At 35.3% G+C, this 15,468-nt stretch overlaps 1 protein-coding gene across 1 annotated transcript; it reads right to left on the bottom strand.

The window, feature by feature from the left end:
* Positions 1–9,061: 9,061 nt before the first annotated feature.
* LOC149475987 (uncharacterized) lies at positions 9,062–15,467 on the bottom strand. The gene is made up of 4 exons (XM_089712471.1): positions 14,038–15,467; positions 12,502–12,623; positions 10,061–10,178; positions 9,062–9,272 (listed from the first exon to the last, which is right to left on the bottom strand). The coding sequence occupies exons 1-4, from the start codon at positions 14,040–14,042 to the stop codon at positions 9,062–9,064; spliced, it is 456 nt and encodes a 151-aa protein (XP_089568597.1). The 5' UTR covers positions 14,043–15,467.
* Position 15,468: the final 1 nt, after the last annotated feature.

The following is a 15,468-nucleotide window of genomic DNA, read 5'->3' as shown; positions in this document are numbered from 1 at the left end:
AATGACGATTCAAAAGTGCTTCTAGAAGAAGTCAATGAATAAATAAATGTTTGAGTTTGAGTACTATATCGCTGCAAATTATTAAAGAAAGTCCTCCGCCGCGTCTAACTTTTTTCTGTCTGTCTGTTAGTCGTAAACTCGAAAACTTACGGCAATGATTTTCATTTTGTTTTCACATATTCGCGGTTCTATAGGAAGGATATTTATAATATAACTTGTTAAGTTTAAGGCGACGTGGGTGAAGCTGCGGGCAGAAAGGTTCTTTAAAATTAAATCTCGACAAAAATTGGAACAATCATTAAACTTGTCTGAACCGCCTTGAAACCAAATATAAATTCGACCATACGGGTCATCAAATCGGTTTACCTAGTCGAAAGTTTTGATGTAACAAATCTAAAAAAAGTTTGGAAAATCCAAAAGTGCACGCCTCATAATTTTTTTTTAATAATTATTTATTAATTATTATTTTTGTTTATTTAATAACAATTAAACCACATCGAATCAGACCCTGAAAAATGAAAGGGTTCTATTCCTGAGCATACTCAAGCGTAAGAGAAAAAAAAGACTCGATTAGTAAAGTATTTCGGTCGCTATCGTGTTAACAAGAAAATCCTCCGCACATACAGACACACGGACGTCCAAGACAGAACTTTTTTAAACTGTTTTTTAACTAGTTTAAATAACAAAAATGACATAAAAATATCATGAATGTTAAAAATAGTGTTTTTTCTTAATATGTGTGTGTATGTATTATCTTACAAGTGCAATGTATGATACATAAAGACATTTTATAAGTTTGAAAAATCAGATGTTTTGCGCGAAGTGACAGTAGTACCCACCTCAACGCTTCGCTTATGAGGCGTGCAAAAGAGTGTGTGTGCCGAGCACATATTGTGTTGGAAGTGAAACTTCTTTGGCACGGTTCAAAGATGTCAAAATCGTCACCTTATCCATGACACGACGCGAACTTGAAATTTTACTCTCAACGCGCCCAAAGAAGTTTCACTTCAAAAATACAGTGGAATTGAGAACCTCCTCCTTTTTTGAAGTCAGTTGATAAGGATTAGAGAAAAACTAAGTTAGTTTTATACCTATGTGGATGAAATTACTAATTACTATTCATTTAGATAACTCAGGTCAAGCGAAACGCTTGCAGCGATAAACTGTGTGATAATATATTTATATGTATAGACATAGTTAATACTTAATACGTATAAAAATAAACAATTATAAATATTACTTGTTATATTAGGGTTCCTAAGTAATTGGTTCCGAACCATAAAATGAAAAAACGGAACACTTAGGGTGCATTCCCACCAATAATATGCGAGTATATGTACCGACGAATGTCTTTGTACAGACCAATCATATTGCTTCATTTAGTTTGAAGTTTGAAGCGTTTAGCGTTTAAAGCGATACTATTGGTTATTTACAAACATATTCCTCGTTACACATCCTCGCAAATTGTTGGTGGAAAAGCACCTATATATGTACCTATGCTTTGTTGTCCGTCGCTCTATCTTTCTGTAGAAACACTTTTACTCAGGAACGCGTGGAGGTATCAAGCTGAAATTTGTATCAAATGCTCAGGTCTACCGTCCCTTGAAGCTCTGAAAATATTAAACTTCTAAGTCACCGTAATCAAAAGTTGCAGCTGTTTATGCTGAAAAAATTCGATTTGAAAATTTTCATTTTTGAATCAAAACCTACAGGGTACTTCCGTGAACACAGAATATTGAAATTTTGTATGAAGCAATGTTATATAGCTCAAATAGATATAGAAAAAGATGTGAAAAGTAAAATATTTTAAGTTACAAGTTACAACGTATTATAAAATTGGTTTGTTCGGACCCACGGTGCGCGAGTCCGACTCACACTTGGCCGATTTTTTCAGTCTTTGATTTCACCATTGTAAAAAGGTAAAATTACGAGTATATTTTAAGTTTAAATGTTTTTAATAAAAACAATACATTAAATGCCGTCTCATGTAATTTGTGGATTTCCTCTTAGATAAAAAATGGTATTTCTGTATGAGCAGAAAACAACAAAATACCTAGTTGTATAATTAATATAAATTAAACATATCAATTTATTATTCGTCTTCTGCTAATTTGGGACATTATTTAGAGCAATTCAAACGCTTTTAAATGACTTTTTGACTTATAAATTTCAAGGCACGAGGTAACATTTTATTTGAATACTAGCTTTCCTCCCGCGGCTACGCCTGCTTTGTAGCAAACGCAAAACTTAACAAATTATAAAGTTAAACTTTTCTCAAGAACCACTATTTATTTAAAAAAAATCTCATCAAAATCCGTTTGAAAGATCTAAGCATACATAGGGACGGATAGACAGCGACGGGGCCTTTGTTTTATACTAAGTATAGTAATGTATCGGACCACCTCCTTGGTACAGTGAGCGTAGAACCGTGGGGTCCTGGGTTCGATTCCCGGTGGAGGTGAAAAAAAAATGTTTCGGTCTGGCAGGACACAGAAGGCTGATCACCTACCTACTTGTGCGGTGTGCCTAAAGAAAATCGATCAGTTATACAGAAGTATAATGCATCTGCCCCTTACCCCACTAGGGGACATGGGACACACATAGCGAAACTCTAGGGTCTTTAAATTCAGATATCTCGGGCACATATTGACCCCTAGACTCAGAGACGATGATGACATTGAAAGGGAACGACGGGCACTGGCAGTGAGGGCAAATATGATAGCTCGTAGGTTTGCACGTTGTTCTAATGAAGTTAAAAAAACCTATTTCGTGCGTATTCATCTTTCTACACGTGCAGCCTATGGGCTAGTCATGCTCGACATTCTTACAGCTCGCTTCGTGTTCAATACAATAATGCGTTCCGGGTGTTAATGGGGCTGCCCCGTTATTGCAGCGCATCAGGGATGTTTGCAGAAGCTCGTATAGACTGTTTTTACGCTACAATGCGAAAGAGATGCACATTGCACATCCCTGGTGCGCCGTGTGCGGGACAGCCCCAATGTAATCATGCGCTGTATAGCGAGTCGGCTCGACTGCTGGTATGTAAACCACTGCTGCAAATTGTCTGCTTCTTTGATAGCGTTGTAGCGGTGGTGTGCATTTCTAGCAGTCATAATAAATTGTATTATTTTTACTAACATAATTTTTAAGTTATTAATTGTTACAAACAAAATGTTTCCTGGTTACTTGAATAAATGAATGAATTATTATATTATTATTATAGCGATGTATATCATCAGATGATCAAACAACTTTTAATGCCTTTCCTAGAAATATTATAAATGCGAAAGTTTGTGAGCGTGATGTGTGTGTGTATGTTTGTTACTCTTTCACGCAAATACTACTGAAACGATTACAACGAAATTTAGCACGCATTTAGAGGATAACTTGGATTAACACATAGGATAGGTTTTTCCCGCAAATCCCACGGGAACGGGAACTATGCGGGTTTTTCTTTGAAAACGCGGGCGAAGCCGCGGGCGGAATGCTAGTAAAAGAAAAGCTTCTATAAAAGAAGAGTTTGCAAATATTAGGCAATATGTGGGTGACATTAATTTATCTTATTTGATAAACTCTTTTGTGTCACCAAGTGGGGGATACCATAATTAATAACCTTTGATATACATATTCATTATTCATATAAGAATGATAATTATTAAAAAGTATTTATTAACTAGCGGTCCGCCCCGGCTTCGCCCGTGGTACAAAATATTTACGTTTTCTCTACATAAGAACCATCCTCGTACTTCAAGGAATATAATAAAAATAGAATTATCGAAATCGGTTCAGCCGTTCTCGAGTTATGCGCTTACCAACACATTTTGCGATTCATCCATACTAATATTATAAATGCGAAAGTAACTCTGTCTGTCTGTCTGTCTGTTACTCAATCACGCCTAAACTACTGAACCAATTTTCATGAAATTTGGTATGGAGATATTGTGATACCCGAGAAAGGACATAGGCTACTTTTTATCCCGGGAAGATGACGCAATCCCGAAAATCCCACGGGAACGGGAACCATGCGGGTTTTTCTTTGACTGCGCGGGCGAAGCCGCGGGCGGAAACCTAGTTTTTATATATAAGAAGATTATTTATTACTTAAAATTATTATTGTCATTATCTTCTTGGAAAATTACTAAAGAAGTTTTACTTCTGCCACGTGTGCTTGGCGCACACACTCTTTTTAAGGTGATTCAAGGGGATGGTTTTACTATGTAATTTACTAGCTGTGAGCCGCGGTTTTACCCGCATTGGTTCGCTTCTGTTGGTCTTAGCGTGATGATATACAGCCTATTGCTGTTGAATTTTTCAAATCGGACCAGTAGTTCCTGAGATTAGCGCGTTCAAACAAACAAACTCTTCAGATTTATAATATTACTATAGATTTTAGACAAAGCGGGCGAAGCAGCGGACGGAAAGCAAGTAGAAACTATAATTATTACGTCACAAATAATTAAGCCATCATTGTAATTCTTGATAGTTTTATTTCATACAACACTAGCTTACCGCCCGCGGCTTCGCCCCCTTGTTCTAAAACCTAATAAATTATATAGGTACTAAAACCTTCCTCTTAAATCACTCTATCTACTTAAAAAAACCGCATCAAAATCCGTTGCGTAGTTTTAAAAATTTAAGCATACAAAGGGACATAGGGACATAAGGACAGAGAAAGCGACTTTGTTTTATACATAAGGAAAGGAAATGAACATTTTACACTACGGGAATACATTGTTTATATTTTATTTATCTGTGTGGCAACATTAAGTTTTATTTATAGTTACACTAGCTTTCCGCCCGCTGCTTCGCCCTCATTGTCTGAAACATAATCTTCTATGTATAAAAATGAATCCCTATTTCCCTTGGTCACGGCATCACGCGTGAACGGCTGGACCGAATTCGATAATTTTTTATAATATTCCTTGAAGTACGACAATGGTTCTTATGGAGAGAAAAAGTAAACATGTACCACGGGCGAACCTGGGGCGTACTGCTAGTAAATACTATACTAAAACCTTCCTCTTGAATCACTCTATGTATTAAAAAACCGCATCAAAATCAGTTGTGTAGTTTCAAGATTCAAACATACTAAGGGACATAGGGACAGAGAAAGCGACTTTGTTTTATACTATGTAGTGATAAATCTTACATGAACTTTGCCTTGTTGGGTTTTAAACTTACGAGTAAGATTGCAAAACTAAGCAATAAAGAGTCACCTATCTATACTAATATTTTAAAGCTGAAGAGTTTGTTTGTTTGTTTGTTTGAACGCGCTAATCTCGGGAACTACTGGTCCGATTTGAAAAATTCTTTCGGTGTCAGATAGCCCATTTATCGAGGAAGGTTATAGGCTATATATCATCACGCTACGACCAATAGGGGTGGAGCCACGGGAGTGAAACCGCGCGGAGCAGCTAGTGATAATATACACCTGTCATGGGGTTTTCTTAAGAATTTGAGTATAATCGAGCAGTGTAAGATGATATATACCTACAAAAAGTGAAGTCCCGTGTCCCCTAGTGGGGTAAGGGGCAGATGCATTATACATCTGTTTCACTGATCGACTTTCTTTAGTGACAAGTAGGTGATCAGCCTTCTGTGTCCGGCCAGATCGAAACATTATTTTTTCGTCTCGACTGGGAATCGAACCCAGGACCCCTCGGATATTTGCGAGATGTTTGTCGAGATCTTTGATCATTTTGTGTAAATACTTTTAGTTTCATTGCAAACGCAGCCTTACGCCAGACCCTGTAGGTATATCAACTTGACCGCCTCATTGGTACAGTGGTTGACGCGTGAGCGTAACACCGAGGGGTCCTGGGTTCAATTCCCGGTGGAGACGAAGAAAAAAAATGTCTCGGTCTGGTAGGACACAGAAGGCTGATCACCTACTTTTCCTTAAAGAAAATCGATCAGTGAAACAGATGTATAATGCATCTGCCCCTTACCCCACTTGGGGACATGGGACTTCACTTTTTTCTCGATATTATAACATGTCATTTGTGTTTAACTAAAAAAGGCACTTTTGTAATGTACATATTACTTTTTAATTAAAACATCGACAGAACATCAGAATTACATCACTATTCGATAATATCATGAGTTATGTTTAAACTTTAATGTTTTTCCTTAATTTAGTCAAGTACTTATATTTGTTTAATGTTGTAGTCGTTTATCTTCAGGCCCAAGTGAATAAAATGAAGTAAGTATTATAATATACAAATTAAAATGGATCCATATCTTTCGTAAATTATATTTTTATTCTCATTTTTTTTAAACCTTTTACTAAAAATATGCATTAAACTTATAATTCTTTATTTCGTGGTATATATTTTAATAATTCAATAAAAAATAGTTTATGATTTCCCTTAACTTCAACACACATACACATACTTTGACTTTTTTGTATATATTTCATTGTTATGTGTTCACTTAAGCGTATTTAAATTTGTAAATCGAGTTTTCAATCTAAAGGTTAGCTTCTATTAAGTTTGGTCTTACCACAAAACAATTTAAACACAGTCTAACTTTAAACCAAGGATCTGTCACTTTAATAGTTGTCTATGTGAAATACAAAACCAGATCAAAGAGAACCCGCGCTTAAAGTTAAACCCTGTCTAAAGTTTTTTGTGGTAAGATAGTATGTGTCTAAAGTAAAAAATGTAACAAGGTGTTATTGCATAAAATATATCTTAATATATATAAATCTCGTGTCACAATGTTTGTCCTCAATGGACTCCTAAACCACTTAACCGATTATAATAAAATTCGCACACCATGTGCAGTTCGATCCAACTTGAGAGATAGGATAGTTTAAACATGTAGGTACCATGGGCGAAGCCGGGGCGGACCACTAGTGTACCTATATAAAGCACTATCAACTTTTTAGCAGATTATTAAAAAATCGACGACCCTGTGAACTTCGTATCACTAATTTCACAAATATAATATAATATGTATGTATGTGATAAACTTTAGGTTTCTCACCATTCATATCTTTCCTCAACTCTCCAATAATTCAAGATTAAAATTACCCAAATCGGGTATTCACGAGTTTTAGCGAGACAAGCTAATCTATAGGTACCTACTTAATATTATAAAGCTGAAGAGTTTGTTTGTTTGAACGCACTAATCTCAGGAAGGTCCGATTTGAAAAATTATTTCGGTGTTAGATAGCCCATTTATCGAGGAAGGCTATGGATATATTATATCATCACGCTAAGAACAACAGCCCCCCTAGTCAAGTGGCTTTCTGTTAGCGTAGCGTTCAATAGAATAGACTACGAATGTATGAGATTGACGTAAGCTGTAGATAAACGTATCTACGCTGAACGCTACGCTAACAGAAAGCCACTTGACTATAGGGGGGCAGGAGCGGAGCAATGCGGGTGAAACCGCGGAGCACAGCTAGTAGGTATTTTTATACAGGTACAGGTAACGATACCTAAAATGAATGACAGAATGAAAATCCTATAATGCCGTAGAAATAAAAAAAATCATAACAGCACACAATACATTTAAAAATTAAGCAAAGGGTGGCCTTATCGCTAGGTAGCGATCTTTACCAGACAACCTTTACAGTATAGGAAAGAAATAAAATAAAAACAAGGCAATTCAAACAACATTTTTATATATATAGATGTAAACCCATGAAAAAATATAACTAAAATTTATTTGTTTATTTATTTATGCTTTATTGCTCAAGATAAATAACAAATTGAGACATTATTGCCATGACGAGACCTGGAAATATTACTCAACGTGCCTAAAGAAGTTTCACTTCAAAAACGCGCTGAAATAAGATAAATTCAAGAAATTTTAGTTTTGTCACCGATACTTGATGAGTGTACAAAGTTTGCAAAATCGTGTCGAAAGGAGTCGGTTACATACAAATATGTGTTCATTAACGATGCACCCTCATGCTTCAAATTTTCAAACAGCTTTATGTATGCTGATGACATTAAGTTTGGTAGAGTGATAGAAAATATTGAAGATGCATGTAAATTACAAATTGATCTAAATAGTTTTCTTAGTTGGTGCCACCAAAATGATATGGAGATCAATGCAAAAAAAATGTTACTTCATAAGGTTTACAAGGAAATTAAACTCAATAAATTATAATTACAGTATAGGCGACCATAAAATTCAAGAAAAAAGCTTGGTCCGTGACTTGGGTGTTTTAATGGATAGCAAATTAACATACTTACAACACATAGACAATATTACTGCTCGCGCCTCGGGTTTTATAATGAGGAACTCCAAAGGATTTAGAAATTATAAAACTAAAGTTACATTGTATAACAGCCACGTGCGCAGTGTATTAGAATTTTGTTCTACTGTCTGGAGGCCACACTACGCCACACATATTTTACGTCTCGAACGCATCCAAAAGAGATTTTTATGGCATTTACTACATAATTGCGGAACACCAAGAAAAAAACCACACTCATACAATGACCGACTGACTTACTTCAATATGAACTCGCTCGAAGATAGAAGAGACACGAAACGAAAAGAAGATCAATAGATCTTCTTTTCGTCTCTAAACTTTTTAATAATAAAATTAACTGTCCCCAATTACTAGCAAGATTCAATATTCGTGTACCGGCTAGATATCCCCGCTTTAAAATAACCCCATTAGCTCCTCCTCTCCGCAAATCTGTTTCCGGGGCCAACTCTAGGTAGGTAGTGACCTAGACTATCAAAAATTGTTAATAAATACAGTGCTCCGTTCTATAGTGAAGGATATACAAAAATTGAAACCATAATTTGTTGTCATCATCTATTAATTAAAAATTCTTATTCTTTTAATAATAACAGTAAGTTTGTATTGTATTTTTAAGAAATAGCTTTGTATAATTGGCGCATGCTGTGTTAACCTCTAATTATTTGTTACTTTATCGCAAGAACTATATGTTATATAATATTTATATCTAAGAATCATTGTAAACAAAAAATAAATAAATATACAAGCTAACAAACATACAGGTGAAACTAATAAAAATGTGTATAAAGGCTTTTATTTCTCGCAACTAGACTTATTTCAAATAACTTTAAGGCCTTATTCTATTAAAATCGAAATAATGTGTCTTAGCAGTGGGAACAGAATGGGCTGATGATGATGATGATGATGATGATGATGATGATGATGATGATGATGATGATGATGATGATGATGGCGATGATGGCGATGATGAGGCGGTTTTGTGGCCGGCTTCGTGATTATCAGCTTCCTGGGACAACACTTCAACAAATAGTGGCAGTCCAACCCCCTGAAAAGTAGAATAAAATTTTGTAATCCTTATCACTACATGGTATAAAACAAAGTCGCTTTGCGCCGTCTCTATGCTAAAAATTACGCTTTTGATTAGGTTTATAATAGATAGTGTTTCAAGAGGAAGGTTATGATATAATTTGTCAAGTTTTGGACAAAGCGGACGAAGACGCGGTGGAAAGCTAGTTAATATCATAAATAAGAAAGTGTTTGTTTGTGCTTCTTTCACGTCTCAACGGAACGATTTTATGCTACATTATTTTTGCCTGGAGACATGACATATTGACATACTGACATAGGATACTTTTTACCGGATTGTATTATCTCATTGCTATGGAAATTTCCTTTAAATACGCGGGTGCGGTCGCGGGTCAAAAGCTTCATTATATTTATGACTAGTGGTCCGCCCCGGCTTCGCCCGTGGTACATATTTCACAATAAAGGTAGCCTATGTCCTTTCTCGGGTATCAAAATATCTCCATACCAAATTGCATGCAAATTGGTTCAGTAGTTTAGGCGTGATTGAGTAACAGACAGACAGACAGAGTTACTTTCGCATTTATAATATTAGTATGGATTATTTTATACTAGTTGTGCCCCGCGGTTTTACCCACAGTGCTCCGCTCCTGTTGGTCTTAGCGTGATTATAGCCTATAAGCCTTCCTCAATAAATGGGCTATCTAACACCGAAATAATTTTTCAAATCGGACCAGTAAGTAGTTCCTGAGATTAGAGCGTTCAAACAAACTCTTCAACTTTATAATATTCGTAAAAATAGTAATGCACCTGTATGCATCAATTGCGGTCAGATCTATTTCTTCATCAGACGCTTTGTCTGCACACTCGCTCGGCTTCACACACCGGCCTCGAAGCTGGTCTTTCGTTATACACTCACCCGATTTGGCTGTAACCAATAATAATAATAATTAATATTATCCTTGTGGAAAAGAAAACATCGTGAGGAAACTGACGTGTCGACGAATTACATTATTTATCATATAACATGAGTGTGTGGTTACAACAGGCTTGGAACTTTCCTGATAAGTGAAAAATAAACTGTGATAGGGAAGTTACTCTTCCCCATTTATAAAAACAAACATAACAAAAATAAGCTCTTCTTAAGTCTTTTCTTGATATCAGTGTACTAATATTTATCCTAAGGATAAAATATGACCGTTATAGAGCCATTTTAAGGCCAGAAAATTGCGTGGAGTTCAGAGTAGAGTACAACCTCAAATGCTTTCGCATTATGAGGCGTGCAAAAGTAATTTACAGTACTCCAAAATTAATAATGCGCATGCAGATCTTCGCTAATTATCGTATTTCCAGAAACACCCGAATCACCCCGAATCATTGAATCGTAAGTGCCCTGAACAATGCACTTTCATCTTGCACCTTGTTCGAAAGAAATAGGAGTCAATTCAGAGTCATACACAATCGAAAACAATTCGGGCGGTAGGTGACGGTAGCCTGTCAGTCAAAAAATTTAAAAATCCGTCAGTCGTCTTTATATATTGGTGGTGACAGCACGTATTATCTCTGTATGGCATTATATAGAGCTGCTGTTACATACCCTTCTTAGTTTTGTTTCAAAGTTGAATTTTCCAATAAAATGATTATTTACACAGGTAACTAGCAGATATCAGTGGGAAAAGTGAAAGTTAATAAGAGCATAATAAAAGATCTGATCATTCTAAGATATCAGAAATAGAGATAATCCCTGATTCTGTAAATCCTTTGGACTGAGATTTTAATGATTAGATTTCTACAATTTAAATGTAAACCAGTGTTTGAAAATATTTTTTTAAATATAAACTTTGTCTTATTTTAACCTTCCATACATCCACCATCACGCCAGCTTCAGTAAGACACTTTAATAGTTCTAAGTATAGAATTTTCCAAGTAAATCAATACAACAAATATATATTCGCAATCGTGTGGCTTATCCTCGCTATTAACTTACATTGAATTATCGAAACAATTTTCGTTACTTTTCTCTTTTACCATAAAATCACAATAAAACTCATAATTCTAATAAACTATGCATGAAAAAAATACATTTAACCACTCTATATACATATCGTCTTCGGAGGCTCGGGGAATATGACAGTTGCCGAACAGTGACGAATTTTTCTATGCGCATTATCAGTTTGGGAGTCACAATTTGAAGTATGTATGTACATACACAATGTACATACATACTTCAAATTGTGCATGAATATTACTAACGGCGCATTTAGATCAAACGTACATAGAGCTAGAGCAAGAGCATTCTTTCGTGATCTTTTAGTGTAAACCAAAACTCGTATTCTGTGTTGTTCAGTATTAGAACATTGCATGGAATCTTTTCAAACGCACTAAAAACGGATGGAATCTTTTCAAAGCGATTAAATAAATCTACGAAATTGTACATCTTCAAAAGGTCTGCGACGCTATATTTCTTTGCTTCTTATCTCGGGATAAACCCAGAATGGCCATTTTTATCTTTTACATATTGCAAATAATTATTTACGAAGCTATTTAAACAATAAAGTATAATCTGATATTCTTTATTAATTTGACTGGCCGATTGGCAGAGGTCGTGGGTTCGATACCCACCCGGGGCAAATATTTGTGTGATGAACATAGAGTTTGAGGATATTGTAATGTCATAAAATAATTAATTAACTTGATTCGTTCATGAATAACGACTCCTAGTAGCATTGTGCCATTGAATAAACGTTTTTCTTTCTTCTTTCTTTCTAATTATTTAAAGTATTTTCATGTTAGTTAATTATAATAATATAAGCGTATTTTATGTAAGTTTCACTGGTCTTGTTTATGTTTCTGTTATCCACGAATTATATTTATTATATATTTTAATTTATCTATCATGCAAAGCACCTGACAATCTGGATTTCGAAAAGGTGTCACTGAAAATCAGTGCTGAGGTATCCCGCATGAAACCATATATTAATTTATATTTTCATAATATAGTATTATCTTATATATAAAATTCTCGTGTCACAATGTTAGTCTGCATACTCCTCCGAAACGGGTGGACCGATTCTCATGAAATTTTCTGTGCATATCGGGTAAGTCTGAGAATCGGCCAACATCTATTTTTCATATGTACCACGGGCGAAGCCGGGGCGGGCCGCTAGTATTTTTATAATTTACCTCGTACTTATTTATAATGTTATTGTTGTGTGTTTGTGGGTTGAAATAAATGCTTTCTTTATTTATACCTGTGGGGTCTAAAGACTTCGGCGTAGTCAGAAAACTTTCCAGCCACTGTTGGTTTATAGGATCCAACGTTGTCTGTGATTCGATCTGAGTCACCGCCAGCAGCAAGCATAAAAGAAGAAACCTGTAATGTAATATCAATTTATTAACAACTAGCTTTCCGCCCGCTTAGACCGCCTTTTAGAGAAAAACCCGCATAATTCCCGTTCCCGTGATACACACACATACGCATCCTCACAAACTTTCGCATTTGTAATATTAGCAGGACTATAGTCGAGCCAATTTAATAGGTAACATTTGACGTCTATCAATTTTATCTTCGTAGGGTGGTAACCTGCTTAAAAACATCGATTAAAGTGAATTAATCGATACGGACTTGAAACATTTGTCAATCGAACTTGAAACATGTTAATTTTAAATTATTCCCAAGTAATCAATGCATTCGATTCTAGATGTCAGATTTCGATTTTTAGAGTAACGTCTCTGGTATTTAAAAAGAAAAAAGGTTTATTGGCATAAAATTGTAGCGACGTCAGTTCTTTAAATCAGAAATTGTTTATTATGATTAGAATGGTTTATCAGTAAAATCAAATCTTAAAATTACTTGTATCGGTCATTATTATTATAAATATGTAATCGTAATTGAAAAAAGTTAAGCAAATGTGCACGTTCTAACAAAACGAAATATCATGTTATTCTATGTCGTCGTTACTAGGTTACGTTGTTTAATTTTATTGAACTGTCAAATGTTGCCTATTAAAATGGCTCTACTATAACACTTAACAGTCTACCCTGGCTTTCGCTTGTGGAATATAAACTTAACTCAAAAATCACGTACGTCTAGATACACAACATTTATAACTTTTCAGCTTTATACAGGGTGTCCCACTATTGGTATACTAAGCGCGAAGGAAATTGTAGTCTTGCATACACTAATCACGTAAAAAATACTTATAAAATTCCAGACACACTTTTAATTCAAATAGATGAATTCTTATAACTCTATGTGTACCCATAACAAGCAAACCGCCCAACTTTGCCACCCGCACGTAAGCTATCGTTTAACATTATGTTTTCATAGACAATATGCTCACATTTGCGAGCGTTATATACCGGCTGCGCGAAGCTAGAGAAGAAAACATGGATTTTCAGGAATAATTTAGCAAAAATTTTTTGATGTAATTTTGTTGTTTAAGTATTTTTTACGTGATCAGTGTATGCGAAACTACAACTCCCTTCGCGCTTAGTATACCAATAGTGGGACACCCTGTATAATAGCTGCGTCTTAGGTTTCACCGGCGTAAATGAGTTTTCCCTTTTACTTCTAATGTAAAAGGGAAATCCCTTATGGAATATCAGAATAAAAAGGAGCCTAAGTTATTCCTTATTGCATCGACTATCAGTCAGTGAAATTCTTGTCAAAATCGATCCAGCCGTTCCAGAGATGGAGCGGGAACAAACAGACGGACAAAAAATGTAAATATTGAAATTTGAAAGTCGGTTAAAAGCTTGTAATTAATAAAAATGAAAATACTCACTTCATTATAACCACTTTATTTGATGTATATTTTAATTATATATTTTATTATTTACTATTAAATTTATTATTTAAATTCCTAATAAAACGGTAGTCCCGAGACTATGCTAATATGTGACTGAATTTTATTATTATCGACATTATTATTTGAAGAAGATATCGAATAGTGTTGTGATCTCTATATCGATGTTTTTATTAATTTATGATTTTTTATATTATAATTTTTATCGGTTCTTCTCCATAGATACTGCTTCTCTGATACTGCTTAATCGGTGGTAAATGAAAATATGTTATGATGATTCAAAAGTGCTACTAGAAGTCAATGAATAAATAAATGTTTGAGTTTGAGTATATCGCTGCAAATTATAAAAGAAAATCCTCCGCCGCGTCTTTATGTTTTTCTGTCTGTCTGTTCGTGATAAATTTAACAACTATGACACTGTGTTCCCATAAAAAAAGTGAAGTCCCATGTCCCTTAGTGGGGTAAGGGGCAGATGCATTATACATCTGTTTCACTACTCGATTTTCTTTTAGGGACAAGTAGGTGATCAGCCTTCTATGTCCTGCCAGACCGAGACATTTTTTTTCTTCGTCTCCACCGGGAATCGAACCCAGGACGCGTGAGCGTAAGCGTAACACCGGGGGGTTACGCTCACGCGTCAACCACTGTACCAAGGATGCGGTCAAATAATAATAATATTTAAGGTCGTGGGTAGCTTCAAGCTCCTTGTAGTAACAGTACATATGAGGCTCCGCGCTGTATGTAGTTCCCTGTACACACACAATACATTCAAAGCTTCGGCTTTAGGAGACAGTAGCAGTTGTTGACATCACCGATGATGACGATGATGAGTAATAATTTGTGAGTCGGTGTGAAAAGTTACAAACCGTGAAGGGAATAGAGTTTGAATACAACAAATGAAATAGCGACGCAGAAGTAATCTCGCAAAATTACTTGTCGAATTGTTCGCGCGAGAACGCGCTCGTTGTCAGAATGGCCGTGTGAGAGAATCATAACAGAGTAGTTGTTATGTGGCTATACCTTCCTATTACATATAATGTACTCTATGGTGTCCAACATAATGTCGATATTGAATTGATATGAAATGCATGGGGTTACGGGCCATGCTATGGTTTATATTCCTTGAGTCAGTAGCTCGATGATATAGTCTCGGTACTACCAACGACCGCGCAAGGTGTGCGCACTGAGTCATTATTTAATATTATTTCACATATCTACCTAATTATAATTAATTATGGAGAGTTATTTAAATTCTCCGACATACATTATGATTTTTAATTAAAACATCGACAGAACACAAGAATTACATCACTATTCGATAATATCATGAGTTATGTTTAGTGTTTTTTCTTAATTTAGTCAAGTATATTTGTTTAATGTTGTAGTCGTTTATCTTCAGGCCCAAGTGAA

Source organism: Colias philodice, chromosome 29 (genome assembly GCF_061535455.1).
Source record: "Colias philodice isolate Cphi_HAF_F1 chromosome 29, ilColPhil1 Martin Lab GWU primary, whole genome shotgun sequence".
NCBI lineage: Eukaryota > Metazoa > Arthropoda > Insecta > Lepidoptera > Pieridae > Colias > Colias philodice.
This window is presented reverse-complemented; position numbering and strand designations above follow the sequence as displayed.

What these genes read in the sequence shown, in the direction of transcription:
- LOC149475987 (XM_089712471.1), bottom strand. An exon ending in GAAGTCTTTAGACCCCACAG is followed by an intron (nt 10,179 to 12,501) that starts GTATAAATAAAG and finishes TATTGGTTACAG; the next exon opens with CCAAATCGGGTGAGTGTATA. An exon ending in ACCGCAATTGATGCATACAG is followed by an intron (nt 9,273 to 10,060) that starts GTGCATTACTAT and finishes TCTACTTTTCAG; the next exon opens with GGGGTTGGACTGCCACTATT.